This window comes from Phyllobates terribilis, unplaced genomic scaffold (genome assembly GCF_046119375.1).
Source record: "Phyllobates terribilis strain yellow unplaced genomic scaffold, ASM4611937v1 Scaffold_4__5_contigs__length_816908805, whole genome shotgun sequence".
Lineage (NCBI taxonomy): Eukaryota > Metazoa > Chordata > Amphibia > Anura > Dendrobatidae > Phyllobates > Phyllobates terribilis.
The window spans coordinates 624,829,309-624,851,661 of NW_027362764.1; the positions used below are offsets into that span (position 1 = coordinate 624,829,309).

General features: G+C 49.6%; 1 protein-coding gene across 2 annotated transcripts in view; it reads left to right on the plus strand.

Moving 5' to 3' along the window:
• Positions 1 to 22,353, plus strand: part of UBXN2B (UBX domain protein 2B) — a 65,743-nt gene that overhangs the window by 36,994 nt on the left and 6,396 nt on the right. For both annotated transcript variants that reach the window (XM_073679330.1, XM_073679331.1), the window contains exon 7: positions 17,134 to 17,295. In XM_073679330.1, coding sequence (XP_073535431.1) covers positions 17,134 to 17,295 — 162 coding nt within the window. The remainder of the gene's footprint in view (positions 1 to 17,133; positions 17,296 to 22,353) is intronic.

Below are 22,353 nucleotides of genomic sequence, written 5' to 3' on the forward strand. Positions count from 1 at the left end.
GGTTGGATCAGCTGCGGATGGCGTGGCAAGATGGGACTCCACTGTCTCAGGTGGAAAGGCTCTTCCAGCTCTTGGAAGAGGCGGCCCGATATGGCAGGGACGCAGTGCTGGATACTACTTCGGTTCTGTCCAGGGCTCAATCCTCAGCAGTCACAGTCAGGAGAGCACTGTGGCTTAAACAGTGGACTGGAGACGCAGTATCCAAACAAGGTTTGCTGAGTCTGGCGTACAAGGGCGATCAGCTTTTTGGTTCGGACCTCACGGAGCTGATTGCTAAGGCCAAGGATTCGGCTTTGCCGCAGCGAAAAGCAGCGGCTTCTACGTCTGGCAAGTCAAGTGCCGGTAGTGGTCGTCGGTCCTTTCGGCCCAGGGGACGGTTCGGTCAGCCCTCTTGGAGATCGGGTCGTCCCTCGTCTTCCGGAAAAAAGACCACCCAGAAATCCCGTACTCCCTGGAAACAACATTTCCTTCAGGACAAACGGGAGGTTGACAAAAAGCCCGCTAAGGCGGACTGACGCCAGGAACCCTCTCGAGGGCTCTCGGGAGGGAGGTCGTCTGCTACAATTCGGGTCGATTTGGGCGTCCCACGTATCGGACGCCTGGGTGACGCGAGTTATGTCGGCAGGCTATTTCATAGAGTTTCATTCTCGACCCCCGGACAGGTTTCGTCAGTCACGCCTCCCGTCCGAGCCCAAGCTGGCTGCCGCACTGCTGCGGGAGGTCGACTCTCTTCTGCAGCAGGGTGTGGTGGTTCCGGTTCCGCCGGAGGACCGGGGAAGGGGGTTTTACTCCAACCTTTTTGTGGTCCCCAAAAAGGAGGACAAGTTTCGCCCCATTCTGGACCTCAAAGAATTGAATGTTCATGTCCGGACCCGGAAATTCCGTATGGAGTCTCTTCGCTCTGTCGTGGCGGCCCTGTCACAGTACGATTTCTTGGTGTCGATCGACATCCGCGACGCCTATTTGCATGTCCCTATCGGCAGGGCTCACCAGCGCTTCCTGCGTTTCGCCATAGGTCAGGCCCATTACCAGTTTGTGGCCCTACCATTCGGGTTGGCCTCGGCGACCAGGGTTTTTACAAAGATTCTGCTGCCGCTCATGGCGCTCCTTCGAAGGCAAGGAGTTACGATTCTCCCCTACCTGGACGACCTGTTAATTGTGTCGCCCACAGCGGAGGAGGCGGTGACAGCTCGCGATCTCTCCCTTCAGCACCTGGAGGACTTCGGGTGGCTGGTCAATTGGAAGAAGTCGTCATTGGAGCTGTCGCAGTCAATCCTGTTCTTGGGGATGCATTTTGACACGGTACGAGCAGTGGTGTCCCTGCCTCCCGACAAACAAGCGAACCTTCGTCACCATGTCCAGACTATGAGGTCGGCGATGCTGATGTCCCTTCGGAAGTGTATGCGCCTTCTGGGTCTGATGGTGGCGGCAATGGAAGCGGTACCGTTTGCACAATTTCATTCCCGGGGTCCCCAAGATCTTATTCTGACCCGTTGGGATCGATCGCCGGCTTCGCTAGATCGCTGTGTCGGTATCTCCCGCAGGGTGCGAGAGTCTCTTGGATGGTGGTTACGTCCGGAGGCTTTATCCCTGGGGAAATCCTTCCTCCTCCCACGGTGGTCGGTCATTACCACCGATGCCAGCCTGACTGGCTAGGGGGGCGTTTGGAACGATCTCTGGGTTCAGGGGGTCTGGTCATCAGAGGAGTCGTCTCTGCCGATCAACATCCTGGAGTTGAGAGTGATATTTCTCTGCCTCCGACATTGGACGGTCCCTTTGAGCGGTCTGCCGGTCCGGATTCAGACGGACAATGCGACAGCTGTCGCGTATATCAACCATCAGGGCGGGACGAGGAGTTCCAGACTCATGATGGAGGTCTCTCGGATCCTGGTATGGGCCGAGTCCAGGGTTCCAGCCATCTCCGCGATTCACATCCCAGGAGTGCTGAATATCACGGCGGACTTCCTCAGTCGCGAGCAGGTGGATCCCGGAGAATGGAGTCTTCATCCGGAAGTTTTTGCACTGCTGTGCTCCCGTTGGGGGACTCCCCAGGTGGACTTGATGGCATCCAGGCTGAACACCAGGGTTCCGACGTTCATGTCCAGGTACAGGGACCCGGAGGCTGTGGCGGTAGATGCTCTAGTGACCCCGTGGGACCAGTTCGAGCTGATCTACGTGTTTCCGCCGGTATCCTTACTTCCTCTGGTGATCCGGCGGATCAAACTCGAATGAATTCCGGCGATTTTGGTGGCGCCGGATTGGCCGCGGAGGGCGTGGTATTCAACGCAGGTGTCTCTTCTGGCGGCGCCTCCGCTTCCACTGCCTCTTCGCCCGGATCTGTTAACCCAAGGGCCCATTCGTCATCCGGACCTGAAGTCGCTTCGTTTGACGGCGTGGCACTTGAGACCGAGATCTTGACCCGTCGTGGGTTTTCGGCCGAGGTCATTGCCACCTTGCGGGCGGCCAGAGGTCCAGCTACAACTAGGATTTATCACAGAACTTGGGAGGCCTTCTATTCATTCCCAACTTCTTGGCTTTTCTGCAATGTGGTTTGGCCAAGGGTCTGGCGGTTGGTACCTTGCGGGGTCAGGTATCTGCACTATCCGTTCGTTTTTTCGCGGGGTTGCATGTCACTCTCCACCTCGGAGGGCGTTTGTGGCTCCTTGGCGTCTCAATCTAGTCTTGGAGGCTCTAAGGCATGGGCCGTTTGAGACTATGGATTCAGCTACGCTTTACTTGCTTTCTTGGAAGGTGGCCTTCCTGGTGGCGGTCACCTCTTTGAGAAGGGTTTCTGAGTTGGCGGCACTGTCTTGCTCGCCCACTTTTCTGGAGTTCCACTCGGATCGCGTGGTGCTTCGTACCCGTGGCGATTTTCTGCCTAAAGTGGTGTCGCGTTTCCACGTCAATCAGGACATCGTGTTGCCCTCCCTCTGTCCGAATCCGAAGAGTCCAAAGGAGCGAGCCTTGCACTCGTTGGATTTGGTGCGGGCTTTGAAGTTCTATCTTACAATCACGCAAGGGTTTCGGAAGTCGGACTCTCTTTTTGTGATTCCTGCTGGTCGTCGGCGTGGTCAGCGGGCTTCCAAGGACACTATAGCTCGGTGGATACGTTCGGCAATCCTGGAGGCATACCGGCTCAAGGGCGAGCCTTGTCCGCTTAAGGTTCGAGCTCATTCCACGAGAGCTGTTGGTTCGTCGTGGGCTTTTCGGCAGGGGGCCTCGGCAGCGCAGCTCTGCCGGGCGGCTACCTGGCGCTCCGTTCACACTTTTACTAAATTTTATAAAGTGGACGTGAGTGCTTCCGCCGATGCAGCCTTGGGACGCAGGGTCCTGCAGGCGGCGGTGGTTTAGGTTATCTCTTTATCTAGTTTTGGCGCTTGTTGCGCGCTTGCCTAAGTTGTTGGGGTGTTGGCGATTCTGCCACTGTTTCCCACCCTTGAGTTCTGGACTGCTTTGGGACGTCCTACTAGTAATGGATCTGTGTCTCCCTTCCTTCCCTTCTGCTGCTGAAAGATGGATTTTGGTAAGACCTTACCTGTAAAAATCCTTTTCAGCGAAGGAAGGAAGGGAGACACAGCACCCTCCCTTGGCAGAAGTGTATTATTGTTTTCCAGATGCGACGCGACTCCTCTCTGATGGCGGTCATCTGGGCGGGGGTCGGCGCGCTAGAGCTCTGTTCCAGCATTGCCAGCTCATCGCAGTTGTCAGGTCCAGTGAGTAGTGCCTGGGACTGTGTGTTTTTTCTGTTATATGCATAACCTGTTCTCTCACATTTCTGAATTTTTGGAAGGGGTTGTGTTGTTCCGCTGCTCTTCCTTAGCTTGTGTACGGACTGAAGGACATGGGAGTAGGAGGAGCCTAAGCTGGAGGGGCCGGTCGTCACTTTTCCTAATCTGAGGTGAACTATCCTGTGGGGCTCCGCCTACCCACTAGTAATGGATCTATGTCTGCCTTCCTTCGCTGAAAAGGATTTTACAGGTAAGGTCTTACCAATTCCGTCTACCTGGGGGGCGTTGGAGCGAGGGTCACAGGAGACAGGGTCCTTCAGGAAGCCGGCGGAAGTGGGGCCTGGGCCTGTGCTGGGGCCTGGGGCCTGGGCCTGTGGTGGGGCCTGTGTTGGGGCTGGGGCTGGAGCCTGCCTGGGGCTGGAGCCTGATTGGGGCCTGTGGTCCGGATGGGGCCGGGTCATGGGCCTGTGAGCGGCGTGCGCTGCTGTCCGGTGGCTGCGGCTGTGCAGCGGTGCGACAGAGCGGTGGTGGGTGCTGCTATGCGGCTTTCCGGTGGCCGCGGCCATCTTCATGAAGCTGTGATCCACAGAAAAATGGCCGCCCGAGCTCCCAGACGGCGCATGCGCCGGCTCGGGTGGCCATTTTCCTGTAGATCACTGTGCACCCACCGCCGCTCTGCCTCGCCGCCACATCCACCGTCGCTCTGCTGCATCGGCCCTGCCGGCGCACCCACCACCGCAAGTATGTGGTAAGGTTCGGCCCATAAGACGCACCCCCCATTTTCCTCCTTAATTTGGGGGGAAAAAAGTGTGTCTTATGGTCTGAAAAATACGGTATATATATATTAAAGTTTAAAACCCCCCTTTCACCCCATTCAAAATAAAACAATAAAAAAAAATCAGATATACACATGTTTGGTATCGCCACGTTCGCCCGATCTATCAATATATAGAAATAATTATGGTAATCCGATCGGTAAACGGCTTAATGAGAAAAACAATTAAAACGCCAGAATTACGTTTTTTGGTTGCCGCAACATTGCAATAAAATGCAATAACGGGCGATCAAAACATCATATCTACCCCACAATGGTATCAATAAAAACGTCAGCTCGGTGCTCAAAAAATAAGCCCTCACCCGGCCCAAGATCCCGAAAAATGGAAACGCTACGGGTCTCGGAAAATGGCGACTTTTTTTTAACAAACTTTGGATTTTTTTTTCACTACTTAAATAAAAATGAACCTATACATGTTTGGTGTCTACAAACTCGTAATGACCTGTGGAATCATAATGGCAGGTCAGTTTTAGCAATCAGTGAACATGGTAAAAAGAAAAAACAACTGTGGAATTGCACTTTTTTTGCAATTTCACCACATTTGGAATTTTTTTCCCGTTTTCCAGTACACGATATGGTAAAACCAATGGTGTTGTTCAAAAGTACAACTTGTCCCGCAATAAATAAGCCTTTACACGGCCATATTGACGTAAAAATACAAAAAGTTATGGCTCTGGGGAGAAGGGGAACAATAAACGAAAACGCAAAAACGAAAAATGGCCAGGGGTGAAGGCAACACAAATGTATTTATTTCCCGTCTTTTTTAAGACATTTATGACTTGTCTAGAATATGTGACTTTTTGGCAATTTTTCTATAGAAATGTAAACATAAATGTGTTGTACTTTATGCTAAAAGGTTAACTACACCTTTCTCGTCATTTTTAATTTTTGGTAAAGGCACTAAAAATGTTGTGGTAAATGGAGTAAAACATTGATAAATTTGGTTTTAACATTTCCAACAAGGTCAACAATTTTTTGTGAAAATTTAGATGTAAATACAATAATAAATGTCCCCCTCTGTGTGTGAAAAAATGTAATATGGCACACCGTATAGTATAAAAAAGTCATTTATTGTACAGGACCAAATAGACACAGACAACAAATTGAAAAAATGCAAAAATGTACTTAGAGTAACTGATATTTTTTTCCTCATAAATCAATAGTACACGTGAAAATAATAAACTTATTAGATACATTTGCTTCTTTCTCCTCTGGGACTGATGAGTCATTTTCAGAATTCTAAATTCTTTGGTAAAATTTGTCTTCAGTGAATATAGACTTTCCCATTACTGAGATAGGAGATGTCAGTTGGTGTTTATAAAGTTCTATGGAGGACTGTAAAGTGTCTCAGGAGAATTTGCAGCAGAATATCTGTGTCCGCCTCTTGCTCCTCCATACTCTTCTCCATAGAATTTTAAAAGCACCAACTGTCATTTCCTATCTCCGTAATGGGAAAATCTGTCTTCCCTGAGTACAGAATTTTCTCATGAAATGAAAGTGAAAGAAGCAAATTTCTCTGATAAAATATATTACAGAGTTGCTTCTTTTCATGTGTACGATTGATCTATGATATAACAATTTAAATAATGGTTACTCTTTAACGATACCATCAATGACCAGAAAATCAATGATAAATAGTTTACACTATCCACCCCTAAATACCAATAAAATGATAGCTACCAAAAAGTGGGAGAGCCAGGATAAGCTCCAGTCCAGTTATCCTAATAAAACATTAGATATGCTGACTATACTAATAAAGTAAATCCAATAAATGGTACAGTAAAAGGTGAGGAATGCATTAGGTTACTATGTAGACCAATATTGGGTATAGATTAAAGGGGTTGTCCACTACTATAACAACCCCTTCTTGATCTCAATGTTTGGCACAGATAAAATAAAAAAGCTTATACTCACCTCCCATGCCGGCGCCATTCCAGCGGTGTCGGCAGTAATGGTCCTGGGGCTCTCGTGGAATAACACGGGCACCCAGTCAGCGCTGGCGTCGCTGTCCCCGCCGTCAGACGTATTGAACAGGAATAGGAAGTCCAGGCTGCAGCTGATCTGACTTCCTCTTCATGTTCAATTCATACATAGGCGGTTACAGTGACTCCCGTGCTGATTGAACTATGGGCACCACGTGTCATTCCACCGCATCACAGCCCCGGAATAATAGTGTTGACACCACTGGTACGGCGCCAGCACGGGAGGTGAGTATGGGTTTTTTATTTTATCGGGGCCAAACATTGATATCAAGAAGGGGTTGTCCTAGTAGTGGACCACCCCTTTAAAGTGCATTTGACTCGCCCCCTGGGCCTTGGGGTACCCGGAACCGGGCTTCTGTACGATGCTGGGGGTAGTAGTGGCAACTCGATCCCGTGGCTCAGGGTGGTCAGACCAAATTGTGGCAGTCTATCAATCAGTGCTTTAAATGTCCGACTACGCCACCCGTGGATTGCGGTCAGGGATAACCGCTGCTGCAGGGCAGGCCACTGGGGCTGGTGTTGGTGTGCAGCACAGAGGTAGGATAACTCCCCACAGGAGGAGTGTAGCCCCAGGGTAATGTAGGTGGATGTTGGGGGTGATAGTGCAGGCCGCAATAGTAAGAGTTCAGAGTCCGCTTCAAACAGTTCAGGGTCTTTATTGTAGAAATTATTAATGACCCAACAGTAGTACCGGTTAGGAATGGGCCTGGGTGTCTGAGAGCATTCGGGGAACCCCACTGGTCAGGGTGAGTATGTAGGCCTACTGTTCTCTCTATGCTCTTTCTGACTATCCCCCTCTTCGTGGTGTAATAGCCCACGTCCCTGAGCTGGCCGTGCACTTCTTGCCTGTATGGCTTGCGACTCGGGCCTTGGGTACCTTTTGCTTTCTCCTCGCTGTACTGGTCCCTCTGTGTGGCGGAGCCTCCAGGCTTCTTAGGCCAAGGGACCTGAAATCCCTCGCGGGTTGGTTCTCTGCTGCTGGGCTTATAACCCTGACAGCCTCGGACCCCAATGTCCGGCTGTGTGATTCTCTCAGCCAGGACCGGCTCTCGTCGCCTCTGTCCCTGGCTCGCAGTCTCTCCTCTGCCTCACGGACTCCTCAGCTGCTGCTGACCTGTCCCTCTTCTCTGAGAACCCTTCTGGTCACTTCAGAAGTGGGTTCTGGTCTCTCTAACCCTGCCCCAGTTCCAGCTTTTATAGGGCAGCCAGCTCCCCCTACTGGCCTGGAACAGGAGGTGCTGCATGCTAATGGTCCCTAACCAGGGAACCTCCCTCCTGCTCTCAGACACAGATTATTGTTTGTGGCATCCAGGCCTGTGGTGACACATTCCCCCCTAGTAAAATTTAGTACTCCGGACTAAACAGGAAACACAAATACAGGGTATAAATGATAACATAACATATATACAAGTACATTTTGTCCTTAAGGTCACGGTGCTTCCGCGACCGGGTGTCCATGTCACAAAAGTAGGTGAAGTTTTGAACGGTGCGGGGACCTGTCTCCATAAACCCCAAGTTCCTGGCCTTGGGCGTGGCGACAAGGATGAGCTACCTTCTTTGGACCACAAGAGGGCCACGCCGGACAGGTTTTTCTTCTGTGGCAATCTTCGCAAGAGGGCACCAAGTGCAACTATCTACAAGACCGTTCCGGCCATTCAGTGTCCATGACCGGTCAGTCCATTGAACTAGGAAAAACTGGAAAAACAGTATTAATAACCAGGTAACAAACATAAAACATTTGCACCATACAGGTAAATATATACTTTGCATTTAGATCCTCCAGCGAGCTGGTATTTGACCCCTAGTGCTCTGGGTTGACCTGCGTAACCCACTGTCTGGTGGTGGTCTAACCTGGCTTTCCCCACTAGCATTTAGGGTACAGCTACTAGCTGGGTCTACAGACAGTGCAGGCCGCTGTCTGCGGGTCCTTTGGTTTACCGCAGGCATGGCAGGCTCACTGTCAGCAGCGCCTTGACTCTCCTGGGCTGCTGGCATGGGTTCTTCTGCCTCCGGGGCTGCTTGTTCCTCTTGTTCTTCCTGCTGTCCTGTAGGTTCCTGCTGGGTTGGCTGAAGGAAGCGTAGGACGGTTACCACTATTGCGTCGTTTATCCGAGTCCAGGACCGGGGAAACTCTCCGAGAGCGGTGCTGACCATTTCTTCCTGTCCACTGCGGGCTCAAGGTCATCTTGATCTTCACTTGGACTCTGCAGTTGCTCGGGGCACATTTTTAGGTGGTCTCTGGAGACAGTGCTAGTGGTTTCTCCTCCATCCTTGGTAATTACACATACCTTCGGGTTGTTGTGGTCGGACGGTAGTACTGTGTACGGGTCGCTCTCCCACTGGTCATCTAGCTTGTGAAGCCTTCTCTTCCGCTTCAGGACCTGCTCACCAGGTTCCAGGGGACCAGCAGGGGCGTGTTGGTTGAAGAGCCTCTCTTGCTTTTCTCTCGCTTGAGCCAGACTCCTCTCCACACTCTCCTGTACCTTCTTGTACTGTAGCCGCCGTTCCGTATCCCAGTCCGCGTCTGGGGAGGTGTCCTCGGGTGTCAGGACTCCCATGTCCAGGTCTACCGGCAGCTTACCTGGTCTTGCTCGCATAAGGTAAGCCGGGGTGCAATTTGTAGCATTCACCGGGATATGGTTGTATAAGTCTATCAGGTCTGGCAGCTTCTCCGGCCACAGGCTACGTTCTTCCAGGGGCAACGTCTTGAGGTGATCAATGACGATATTATTAATTTTCTCACACAGCCCATTGCTTTGCGGGTGGTAAGGCTTTGTCCGAATCTTCTTACAGCCGTAGAGGTTGCAGAACTCCTGGAAGACTTCAGCCTCAAACGCTGGACCTTGATCTGTCAAGACCTGTTCCGGATACCCGTGTGGATGGCAGAAGTGTTGTTGGAAGGCTCTGGCCGCTGTTTGGGCTGTCAAGTCTTTAACAGGAACCACCACCAGGAACCGGGAGTAATGGTCCACAATCGTGAGGGCATAGATGTAGCCGGACCGGCTTGGAGCCAACTTCACATGATCTAGTTCTACCAGCTCCAGAGGCTGCCTGGTAATGATGGGCCTCAATGGAGTCTTCTGGCTGGCACGGTCCTTCCTTCTAAGGTTACATGGGCCGCAATCTCTGCACCATCTTTCTATGGCCCCTCTCATTCCTATCCAGAAGAACCGCTCCCGTAACAGGAACTCCAGTTTCTTCCACCCAAAGTGTCCTGCTCCGTCATGGTAGGCCTCCAGGACCATAGCCGCATCTCGCCTGGGAACTACTACTTGCCAGGTTAACTCGTGTGTCCGGTGGTTGACAAGCCTTCTGCACAGTTTACCTTCGTAGAGAAATAGTCTGCTCTTCTCCTTCCACAGCTGCTTAGCCTCCTCATGGGCATCCGGATCGGGATAGGCATCTGCCTGAGTCAGCATTTATTTTCACCAAGCGAACTGCAGGGTCACTATCCTGCGTTTCAGCCCTGCCGTGGTGAGGTAAGGGATTGAACATGACGGTGGTCGAGTCTTTGTCTCTTACATGGTGGGAGTACTGAGTGGCCCCATACCGGTGGAATGCAGGGAGCTCTATTTCCTCCAGCTCGTCTGGATCTTCTCCCTCATCGGGCAAGTGGGGCATCTGCATTGGCATTGGCTCGGCATGCCCGGTACTTGATGGTGAAGTCATAGTTTGCTAGCCGGGCCATCCACCGCTGCTCTAGGGCACCAAGTCTCGCAGTGTCCAGGTGCGTCAACGGATTGTTGTCCGTGTACACAGTGAACTTCCCAGAGGCCAGGTAATGCTTGAAATGTTCCGTTACGGCCCACACCACGGCCAAGAACTCCAGCTTAAAGGAGCTGTAATTCTCCGGGTTTCTCTCGGTGGGCCTCAGCTTCCGGCTGGCGTACGCGATCACCCTTTCTCTGCCCTCTTGGTTCTGTGACAGTACGGCTCCCAGCCCCACTTTACTGGCGTCCGTGTGGAGGATAAAAGGCTGGCCATAATCGAGGTAGACCAGGATCTCATCCCCCTTGAGGGTCATCTTCAGCTGGCGGAAGGACTCCTCTTCCGGCTTGTCCCACTTGAAGGGTGGCTTTTGGCTTCTGGTCTTAGATTGTCCTATAAGGAGGTCCTGCATAGGGGCTGCCATCTTGATGAACCTGGGGATGAACCTTTGGTAGTAGCCTACCAACCCGAGGAACTGCCTCACTTCTTTTATGTTAGAGGGGCTTGGCCAGTTCTTTATTGCCGTGATTTTGTCAGGGTCGGGGGCTACTCCTTCTGCACTCACCACGTGTCCCAGGTACTGTACCTTCTGCTTTAACAGATGGCACTTGAAGGGTTTCACTTTCATGCCAAAGCCTGACAGGGCCTCAAACACCTCGGCCAGGTGCTTTAGATGGTCCTCGTAAGTCTTCGAATAGACAATCACGTCGTCCAGGTAAAGTAGGACCGTCTCAAAGTTTCAGTGCCCTAGACAGCATTCCATCAGCCTCTGGAAGGTCCCGGGTGCTTTGCAGAGCCCGAATGGCATACAGTTGAATTCACTTAATCCCATCGGGGTGGTGAAGGCGGTCTTCTCCTTGTCAGCCTCTGCCACAGGAACCTGCCAGTACCCGCTAGTAAGATCCAAAGTAGAGAAGAAGTTAGCTGATTTTAGTGCGGCTAAAGACTCCTCTATCCTTGGTAACGGGTACGCGTCTTTATGGGTGATACGATTGACCTTTCTATAGTCCACGCACATTCTCATGGTACCGTCTTTCTTTTTTACCAGAACCAAGGGGGCTGCCCAGGTGCTACAGGTGTCTCTAATGACCCCGGCTTCTTTCATTTCTCTCAGCATGCCCTTTGCGTTCTGATAATGTGCAGGGGGTACAGGTCTGTGTCTCTCTTTTATTGGTGGGTGGCTCCCCGTGGGGATGTGGTGTTCTACCCCTTTCACTCTGCCGAAGTCTAGCGGGTGCTTACTAAAGATTCTCTCGTACTCCTGAACCACCCGGTAGACTCCTTGTTTTTGGTGCAGGGGAGTGGAGTCAGCACCCACATGGAGTTTCTGGCACCAGTCCTCCTTGTGTTTCTGGGAGCCATTATCCTTCACCAGGAGAGATGGAGGCAAGGGCTCCAAGACCCTGAGAGCATTGTGTTCGACAGCAAACAATTTGGCTACTGTAGCGTACCGGGGCAAATGTACTTCCCTTTCCCCAATGTTTAAGATCCGGACGGGCACCCTTCCATGGCGGACATCAACCACCCCCCGGGCTGTCAAAATGGTGGGCCTGCTGTCTGAGTACACGGGTTCTACCATGGCTTGGTAGTCTCTCCCTCTTAACCCGATTGCAGTCCGACACCAGATCATCATTTCTCTTTTGGGAGGCATGGCAATGGGGAACGGGTCGCTCATCCTCACGCTACCGATCTCACCTCCAGACAGTTCTACCTGTTGCCGTCTCATCAGGGCTCTTATCTCTTTCTGGAGGACCCTCTGTTGGCTGGAGCTAGCATTCATCGCCACCTGCTGCAAAATTACAATTACTTCTGAAAGACAATTTTCAATCACGTTAGTACCCAAGGTTATTTTAGGGTGACTTTCTCGACGGTCAATGTCCACAATAATCACTCCCTGTGCCGGCAGTTCAACCTTACCAATCTTGATGGTCATCTCTCTGAACCCCACCTGCGGCACGGGTTGACCATTGCTGGCGATGATGCTCAAGTCATCTTCTGGATAACGGGTTATATCAGTGTCACTCCAGTACTGCTTGAAAAGTACATAGGGGATGGTAGTCACTTGGGACCCGGTGTCCAGCAGTGCACTCATGGGGATACCGTCCAGCACCACGGGTAAAACTCGGCGTCCCCCTACGTACTTATCACGCCAATTAGACGGGCCTGGTGACCTTATGCCTGGGGGTTGACCCTCTGTCCCAGGTCGGACCCGTTTAAAGTACAGTACCTGGCTATGTGTCCCGGCTGGCTGCAACGGCGTCAAATCGGCTGTCCTTCCTCAGTGTAACGATCGGCGGGCCTCCCTCTGAACGACGGGATCCTCCTCCGTCGACGCCACGGGACATCCTCCGGACTGGAAGCCAGCTTGATTGGTCCTGACGGGTCCATCTGTAAAGACTGTACGGTCCTAGTCAATGCAGCCACACTCTTTGTTAGTTCTTGGACCTGATGGTGCAGGTTTGCAGGCGGGGATGGGTTTAGGGCCTGCTCTTCAGCCCCCACAAGGTCTGCAGGGTAGGGCGCTGCCTCCTGGTGGTAAGTGATGGCAGGGCGCCGGGAAACTACAGCGCCACCTGGTGCGGGTTCTCGGAGCACCCGGATGGCCCTATCTTTGAACTGTGCAAAAGTCAAATCAGGGTTCTGTAGGGCCATGAGGCGCAGCTGGGTTCTGTGGGCGCTGGATAGCAGACCTTCTATGAACTGGTCAGTCAATAGTTTATTTGTATCCTGCACGCTGCCAGGGTCAGCTTGCTTGATTGCTCCCAAGGCTTCCTGTAAATTTAGGGCATAATCTCTGATGCTGTCCTGTGTCCGCTGCTTACATCCGTAGAACCGCATTTTAATTTCAGCGGAGATACGGGTATCAAAGGTGTCCCGTAGACGGGTCAGAACCCCCCTTACAGTCCTTTTCTCCTCAGCTGTCCAAGACTTTACCTCCCGCTGGGCCGCATCAGTTAACTGCCCTATCAGTATGCTTACTTTCTGTTCTTCTGTCAGGGGATAAACTTTGAACAAGCTATACAGCCTTTCTTTAAAGTCGCCCAAGGTATGCGACTCGCCGGCATACTGTGGCAGCCAGGCCGCTCCGGGGATATCGGGCATGGAAAACGGCATCACAGCTGCAGCGGCTACGCTGGCGGTAGAGGGTCCCTCCGCGTCTGACATCTTCCTCCCCCCTAGTTAACCGTGGCCTACCTTCCAGCGATCCTCTTCTGTAGGCCGCGGCTCCGCTCGCGATGCTCTGGGCGAGGACCTTGCGTCGCTCGGTGATGACGTCGGCGTCCGCTGGATCTCCTTCCAGGACCTTGCGCAGCGTCTCAGCGTAGGGCAGGGCTTCAGGTCTTGCGCGTTTTTGACATCCACGCCCCTCTTCTTCCCGTGCGGCGTCCTGAAGATGGCGCCCGATGGTGGGAAACTGCTCCGATTGGCGGGAAATGGCCCCGAATGGCGGGAAATTTCACTCAGGTATGTATGAAGTCTTTTTCAGGCACGCAATACCCGTTTGTGGCGGGTTGGTCACAATCCTGCGACTACGCCAAAGCTGACTCGCCCCCTGGGCCTTGGGGTTCCCGGAACCGGGCTTCTGTACGATGCTGGGGGTAGTAGTGGCAACCCGATCCAGGGTGGTCAGACCAAATTGTGGCAGTCTATCAATCAGTGCTTTAAATGTCCGACTACGCCACCCGTGGATTGCGGTCAGGGATAACCGCCGCTGCAGGGCAGGCCACTGGGGCTGGTGTTGGTGTGCAGCACAGAGGTAGGATAACTCCCCACGGGAGGAGTGTAGCCCCAGGGTAATGTAGGTGGATGTTGGGGGTGATAGTGCAGGCCGCAATAGTAAGAGTTCAGAGTCCGCTTCAAACAGTTCATGGTTTTTATTGTAGATATGTAGATATTATTAATGACCCAACAGTAGTACCGGTTAGGAATGGGCCTGGGTGTCTGAGAGCATTCGGGGAACCCCACTGGTCAGGGTGAGTGTGTAAGCCTACCTTTCTCTCTATGCTCTTTCTGACTATCCCCCTCTTCGTGGTGTAATAGCCCACGTCCCTGAGCTGGCCGTGCACTTCTCGCCTGTATGGCTTGCGACTCGGGCCTTGGGTACCTTTTGCTTTCTCCTCGCTGTACTGGTCCCTCTGTGTGGCGGAGCCTCCAGGCTTCTTAGGCCAAGGGACCTGAAATCCCTCGCGGGTTGGTTCTCTGCTGCTGGGCTTATAACCCTGACAGCCTCGGACCCCAATGTCCAGCTGTGTGATTCTCTCAGCCAGGACCGGCTCTCATCGCCTCTGTCCCTGGCTCGCAGTCTCTCCTCTGCCTCACGGACTCCTCAGCTGATGCTGACCTGTCCCTCTTCTCTGAGAACCCTTCTGGTCACTTCAGAAGTGGGTTCTGGTCTCTCTAACCCTGCCCCAGTTCCAGCTTTTATAGGGCAGCCAGCTCCCCCTACTGGCCTGGGACAGGAGGTGCTGCATGCTAATGGTCCCTAACCAGGGAACCTCCCTCCTGCTCTCAGACACAGATTATTGTTTGTGGCATCCAGGCCTGGGGTGACACACATTCACATTGGACTATTATTGGAAATGAACGCTCGTTTCCCAATAATCATTCTGTAGAAATGGGCTGCCAGTAACCCAACAAATTAGCAAAATGGTCGTTCATTGGGTGACGTGATCCTTTGGTTTGCCTAAAAGATCCTCATTCTTGGGAGTGCATTGTCCTGTGTAATCAGAACCTGTGCTGCTGAGAGCAGTGGCAGCTTATACTCACAGAACGATTTATTACTGATCGTTCTGTGCACTTCAGAAGTGCACTTCAGAAGTGCACTCAGCCTGCCTAAACAGGCAAAAGAACACCCACTAACCAGCAAATATGTTGCTAATTGGTAATTTGACTTTGTGCATCAGCTGGTATAAATACACCATTAGATACAGTTGTTAATACAATTAAAGATCTTATAATACTAGGAATTTAGGGAGGAGGGGTGCAGGAGAATAAGACACTTAGAGGTAACTCATGTGGGGTCTTCCACTTGTCTACTGGCTGTGGGCTTGTAGCTGGTGGTAATTGCTTAATCCATTTGTATTGTATATTATATCGTGTGCCTATAACATTTTTTCACACATCCTCTGAATCTTTTTCCATGATTCTACTTTGATTGTCCTAGATGTATGGTTTTGGGGCCCTGGTCATCACTTAGGGAAGTCTATTCTGCTATCTTTTTGGCTGCACGTTATTTGGAGGCACATTTTTATGAGAATCAGAATCAGATTTGCTTGCCAGCCTTCCTAGATAGTGGAGACTAAAGGCCCCGTCACACTAAGCGACGCTACAGTGATCCCGACAACGATACGACCTGTCAGGGATCGTTGTTGCGTCGCTATGTGGTCGCTGGTGAGATGTCAAACAGTCAGATCTTCCCAACGCCGCAGCAATGATGCAGCGACCCGTAACGATCTGTATAACGATGCACGCCTATGTGTTTCTGTGTCTGAGTCGTTAACAAGGTCGTTGGTAAGGTGTCAAACACAGCGATACATGCTACCCAGCGGGGCTTCAACGATCAAAGAAATGTCCAGACCATTCCGACACGACCAGCGATCTCACAGCAGGGGCCTGGTCGCTGCTAAGTGTCAAACGTAGCGAGATCGCTGCTGAGGTCACTGTTGCGTCACAAAACTTGTGACTCAGCAGCGATCTCGCTAGCGATCTCGCTTAGTGTGACGGGGGCTTAAGGCTAGGGCCACAGGAGCGAGGGAATCTGGTCAATTATGCAAATCACACTCTGAGCAAACTCTGACCAGCGTGTGATCATAGTGTGATCCGATTCTCTCCAGTGAGGAGAAGATGGGGAAAAAATATCTCCATCTTCTCCATTCTGTCAGTCCATGGAAATCCACAGATTCATTGACTTGCATGGCTATCCAAATTGGATGTTGGCTCCAATTCGGGCATGCTTAGATTTTTTTCCTTGGGCCAGGTCTGTCCGAGGAAAGAAATCGGACATGTGCACGGCCCCACTGCATAACATTGGTCCAAGTGCAATCCGATCTTTTCCCAGATCGCACTCAGACCGAAAATACGGCCATGTGCACGAAGCCTTAGACAGCTGAGTTAGTAAATGGTTCCTTGTGTCCCACAACTTAGGTCACGGAGGCACATAAACTTCCAGAAAACATCTTGATGTAAAAGGAGCGAAGACTGAGGGATATCATCTCATTTATCAATGAAAAAAACTATAATACTCAGGAGAGCAGTGGGAATGAAATAGGAGCAAAGGTTGGCTAGTTTGACCTGCAGACTTGTCCTCTAAATCTGTAGGAACTAATAATGTTTTATGTAATACGGTACATTCATTTAGTATTTAGTATTTTTTTTATTAGAGTAAGCTTTACATAAACACATCAGTAAAGTGTTCCTTTTACTCTTTTTTTCATATTTCATCCTTCATTTCAGTTAGTGTACTGGTCATTGCTGCTTCAGGATGCAATATTGTCTACAGTCTCCTTTCATCTATTACCTTCCAGGAAGGAAAAGCTAGAATCACTATTGTATGAGGCTACAGTGAGTGGAGAGGCCAGTCAGTGATATCAGTAGGTGGGATGCTGTCCTAACACCTTTATAAATAGGATTTGTTTTCCACCTTAACCTCCAGAAGTTTGTATAAAGCTATTACTTCTAAGGGAGAACATATTACCAGACGTAGGCGCTATGTGGTGACACACACAAGGAGAACTTGCAGCTCGATAACACTTCTGCTGCTTATTTGCGTGGTCTCACTCTCCTGGACCATGGTACTCAAGTAATTCCATCCATGCACCAATACTGATTGACAATGTTAATTTGTTGATATATGCATCTTTTATGTTCTTCTGTCATGCAGCCTGACTCCTGAAATAATCAGTACACCATCCTCCCCTGAAGAGGAACACAAACCATTTTTAAATACAGAGGTTGAACTTGATGAGCACGTTCCAACAACGAAAATTCAGATTAGACTAGCTGATGGAAGTCGTCTCATCCAAAGATTCAACCTGAGTCACAGGTAATGGCAAAGCCTTGACTAACTTTACAGCTTTACTCATGCATTTTAGGATATAGATCTATACTAGAGAGAAGGCTAAGGACCCCAAACTGCCTATTCACTGGTTCTGTATAAGGGTATGTTCACACAACTTTTTTTCAGACAGGCAAAAACGACAAGTTTTTTTAGGCTTCAGGAAACGCCTGCATTTTTATTAGCGTTTTGTTAATGTCTTTCTTTGGTGTTTTCTGTTATCCTTTTTTTCAGCATTTTTCTTAGTGTCTTTTGTGCAATTTATGGACATTTTTTTGAAATACATTAAGGAATGAAGAAAATGCTGGCCTTTTTTTAAGAAGAAAAAGCTTACAAAACTCTCGAAATGACGCCAAGGTGTCTTCCAGGCACTTTTATCCATTCCATTGACTTCTGCTGTAAAATATGGAGTGGCTTCACAGTGGAAAACACCCAAAGAATTGTTTGATTACTTCTTTTAACTACTTGCTGTTTTGTAAACCTGAAAAAATGTTCAAAAGACTGAATGTGTGAACAACAATGTAATCTTTCAATAAAAATGAATAGTAAGAGTCTTTAAAGCATTTTCGAGTGCTTTTTCTGGCATTTTTCAAAGCTTTTTTACAGGGCTATGGAGTCGGAGTCATAGAGTCAGTGTCCGTTTTGTTGGAGTTGGTGTAAAATGGAACGACTCCTAAAATATATAATAAATTGGTACAGTAGTTCTATGCAGGATGTGCAGTAAATATTTTCATAAGAATTTGGGAAAGTTGTGAAATGTTCTGTTCCTGATCTAAAGATCTCGGCTTTTAGTTGAGATGAATCTGTGCTGCACTTTATGTACACGCTCAGTAGTGAGGCAGTGAGATGAATCTGTGCTGCACTTTATGTACATGCTCAGTAATGAGATGAATCTGTGCTGCACTTTATGTACATGCTCAGTAGTGAGATGAATCTGTGCTGCACTTTATGTACACGCTCAGTAGTGAGGCAGTGAGATGAATCTGTGCTGCACTTTATGTACATGCTCAGTAGTGAGGCAGTGAGATGAATCTGTGCTGCACTTTATGTACACGCTCAGTAGTGAGGCAGTGAGATGAATCTGTGCTGCACTTTATGTACACGCTCAGTAGTGAGGCAGTGAGATGAATCTGTGCTGCACTTTATGTACACGCTCAGTAGTGAGGCAGTGAGATGAATCTGTGCTGCACTTTATGTACATGCTCAGTAGTGAGGCAGTGAGATGAATCTGTGCTGCACTTTATGTACATGCTCAGTAGTGAGATGAATCTGTGCTGCACTTTATGTACATGCTCAGTAGTGAGGCAGTGAGATGAATCTGTGCTGCACTTTATGTACACGCTCAGTAGTGAGGCAGTGAGATGAATCTGTGCTGCACTTTATGTACACACTCAGTAGTGAGATGAATCTGTGCTGCACTTTATGTACATGCTCAGTAGTGAGGCAGTGAGATGAATCTGTGCTGCACTTTATGTACATGCTCAGTAGTGAGGCAGTGAGATGAATCTGTGCTGCACTTTATGTACATGCTCAGTAGTGAGGCAGTGAGATGAATCTGTGCTGCACTTTATGTACACACTCAGTAGTGAGGCAGTGAGATGAATCTGTGCTGCACTTTATGTACACGCTCAGTAGTGAGACAGTGAGATGAATCTGTGCTGCACTTTATGTACATGCTCAGTAGTGAGATGAATCTGTGCTGCACTTTATGTACACGCTCAGTAGTGAGATGAATCTGTGCTGCACTTTATGTACATGCTCAGTAGTGAGGCAGTGAGATGAATCTGTGCTGCACTTTATGTACACGCTCAGTAGTGAGGCAGTGAGATGAATCTGTGCTGCACTTTATGTACACGCTCAGTAGTGAGGCAGTGAGATGAATCTGTGCTGCACTTTATGTACACGCTCAGTAGTGAGGCAGTGAGATGAATCTGTGCTGCACTTTATGTACATGCTCAGTAGTGAGGCAGTGAGATGAATCTGTGCTGCACTTTATGTACATGCTCAGTAGTGAGATGAATCTGTGCTGCACTTTATGTACATGCTCAGTAGTGAGGCAGTGAGATGAATCTGTGCTGCACTTTATGTACACGCTCAGTAGTGAGGCAGTGAGATGAATCTGTGCTGCACTTTATGTACACACTCAGTAGTGAGATGAATCTGTGCTGCACTTTATGTACATGCTCAGTAGTGAGGCAGTGAGATGAATCTGTGCTGCACTTTATGTACATGCTCAGTAGTGAGGCAGTGAGATGAATCTGTGCTGCACTTTATGTACATGCTCAGTAGTGAGGCAGTGAGATGAATCTGTGCTGCACTTTATGTACACACTCAGTAGTGAGGCAGTGAGATGAATCTGTGCTGCACTTTATGTACACGCTCAGTAGTGAGACAGTGAGATGAATCTGTGCTGCACTTTATGTACATGCTCAGTAGTGAGATGAATCTGTGCTGCACTTTATGTACACGCTCAGTAGTGAGATGAATCTGTGCTGCACTTTATGTACATGCTCAGTAGTGAGGCAGTGAGATGAATCTGTGCTGCACTTTATGTACACGCTCAGTAGTGAGGCAGTGAGATGAATCTGTGCTGCACTTTATGTACACGCTCAGTAGTGAGATGAATCTGTGCTGCACTTTATGTACACGCTCAGTAGTGAGGCAGTGAGATGAATCTGTGCTGCACTTTATGTACATGCTCAGTAGTGAGATGAATCTGTGCTGCACTTTATGTACACGCTCAGTAGTGAGGCAGTGAGATGAATCTGTGCTGCACTTTATGTACATGCTCAGTAGTGAGGCAGTGAGATGAATCTGTGCTGCACTTTATGTACACGCTCAGTAGTGAGGCAGTGAGATGAATCTGTGCTGCACTTTATGTACACACTCAGTAGTGAGATGAATCTGTGCTGCACTTTATGTACATGCTCAGTAGTGAGGCAGTGAGATGAATCTGTGCTGCACTTTATGTACATGCTCAGTAGTGAGGCAGTGAGATGAATCTGTGCTGCACTTTATGTACATGCTCAGTAGTGAGGCAGTGAGATGAATCTGTGCTGCACTTTATGTACACGCTCAGTAGTGAGGCAGTGAGATGAATCTGTGCTGCACTTTATGTACACACTCAGTAGTGAGATGAATCTGTGCTGCACTTTATGTACATGCTCAGTAGTGAGGCAGTGAGATGAATCTGTGCTGCACTTTATGTACATGCTCAGTAGTGAGGCAGTGAGATGAATCTGTGCTGCACTTTATGTACACGCTCAGTAGTGAGGCAGTGAGATGAATCTGTGCTGCACTTTATGTACACGCTCAGTAGTGAGATGAATCTGTGCTGCACTTTATGTACACGCTCAGTAGTGAGGCAGTGAGATGAATCTGTGCTGCACTTTATGTACATGCTCAGTAGTGAGATGAATCTGTGCTGCACTTTATGTACACGCTCAGTAGTGAGGCAGTGAGATGAATCTGTGCTGCACTTTATGTACATGCTCAGTAGTGAGGCAGTGAGATGAATCTGTGCTGCACTTTATGTACACGCTCAGTAGTGAGGCAGTGAGATGAATCTGTGCTGCACTTTATGTACACACTCAGTAGTGAGATGAATCTGTGCTGCACTTTATGTACATGCTCAGTAGTGAGGCAGTGAGATGAATCTGTGCTGCACTTTATGTACATGCTCAGTAGTGAGGCAGTGAGATGAATCTGTGCTGCACTTTATGTACATGCTCAGTAGTGAGATGAATCTGTGCTGCACTTTATGTACACGCTCAGTAGTGAGATGAATCTGTGCTGCACTTTATGTACACGCTCAGTAGTGAGGCAGTGAGATGAATCTGTGCTGCACTTTATGTACACGCTCAGTAGTGAGGCCGTGAGATGAATCTGTGCTGCACTTTATGTACACGCTCAGTAGTGAGATGAATCTGTGCTGCACTTTATGTACATGCTCAGTAGTGAGGCAGTGAGATGAATCTGTGCTGCACTTTATGTACATGCTCAGTAGTGAGGCAGTGAGATGAATCTGTGCTGCACTTTATGTACACGCTCAGTAGTGAAGCAGTAAGATGAATCTGTGCTGCACTTTATGTACACGCTCAGTAGTGAGGCAGTGAGATGAATCTGTGCTGCACTTTATGTACATGCTCAGTAGTGAGATGAATCTGTGCTGCACTTTATGTACACACTCAGTAGTGAGGCAGTGAGATGAATCTGTGCTGCACTTTATGTACACGCTCAGTAGTGAGACAGTGAGATGAATCTGTGCTGCACTTTATGTACATGCTCAGCAGTGAGGCAGTGAGATGAATCTGTGCTGCACTTTATGTACACGCTCAGTAGTGAGGCAGTGAGATGAATCTGTGCTGCACTTTATGTACACGCTCAGTAGTGAGGCAGTGCTGTGGAGTTAGAGTCGTGTAGTCAGAAGTCAGGGAAATTGAGGAGTCGGAGTCAGTGGTTTGGCTTACTGACTCCACAGCCCTGCCTTTTTAGACTTTTTTCAACACGACAATGCCAGAGTGCATGTTGCTCGTGCTACTGTGAGTGGCCTGCATAGGCCAGGGTCCCACTAGCGAATCACATCCGATGCATTAGCATCGGATGCGATATGCTAATGACATTCGGCTCCTGCTCTGCTGCGAGCGGGAGCCGAATGTCAGTGCTCCGTGCTCGCACAGAGAGGATCGCAGAACAGCTGCGGAGGGGATGGAGTAATCAATTTCTCCATCTCCTCTGTTGCGGCGGGGATCGCACTGCACCTGGGTGTTATCCGAGTGCAGTGCTATGTTTCACACGCACCCAAAGATTATATGGGTGCATGCGATCCGAATACAGCATGCAATCGCAGCATGCTGTGATTTTTTCCAGCCCGATCGCAATCGGATCGGCGCTGGGAAAAAAACACAACTGAGCACACACTCATAGGATTAAATTTTTATCGGATTGCATTCGTCCAATTTAATTGCAAGTGAGAGCGAGCCAATAGCCTAACTTTGTCTCCCATCGAGCACATCCAAGACATTATTGGTCGGCAATTGCACAGGG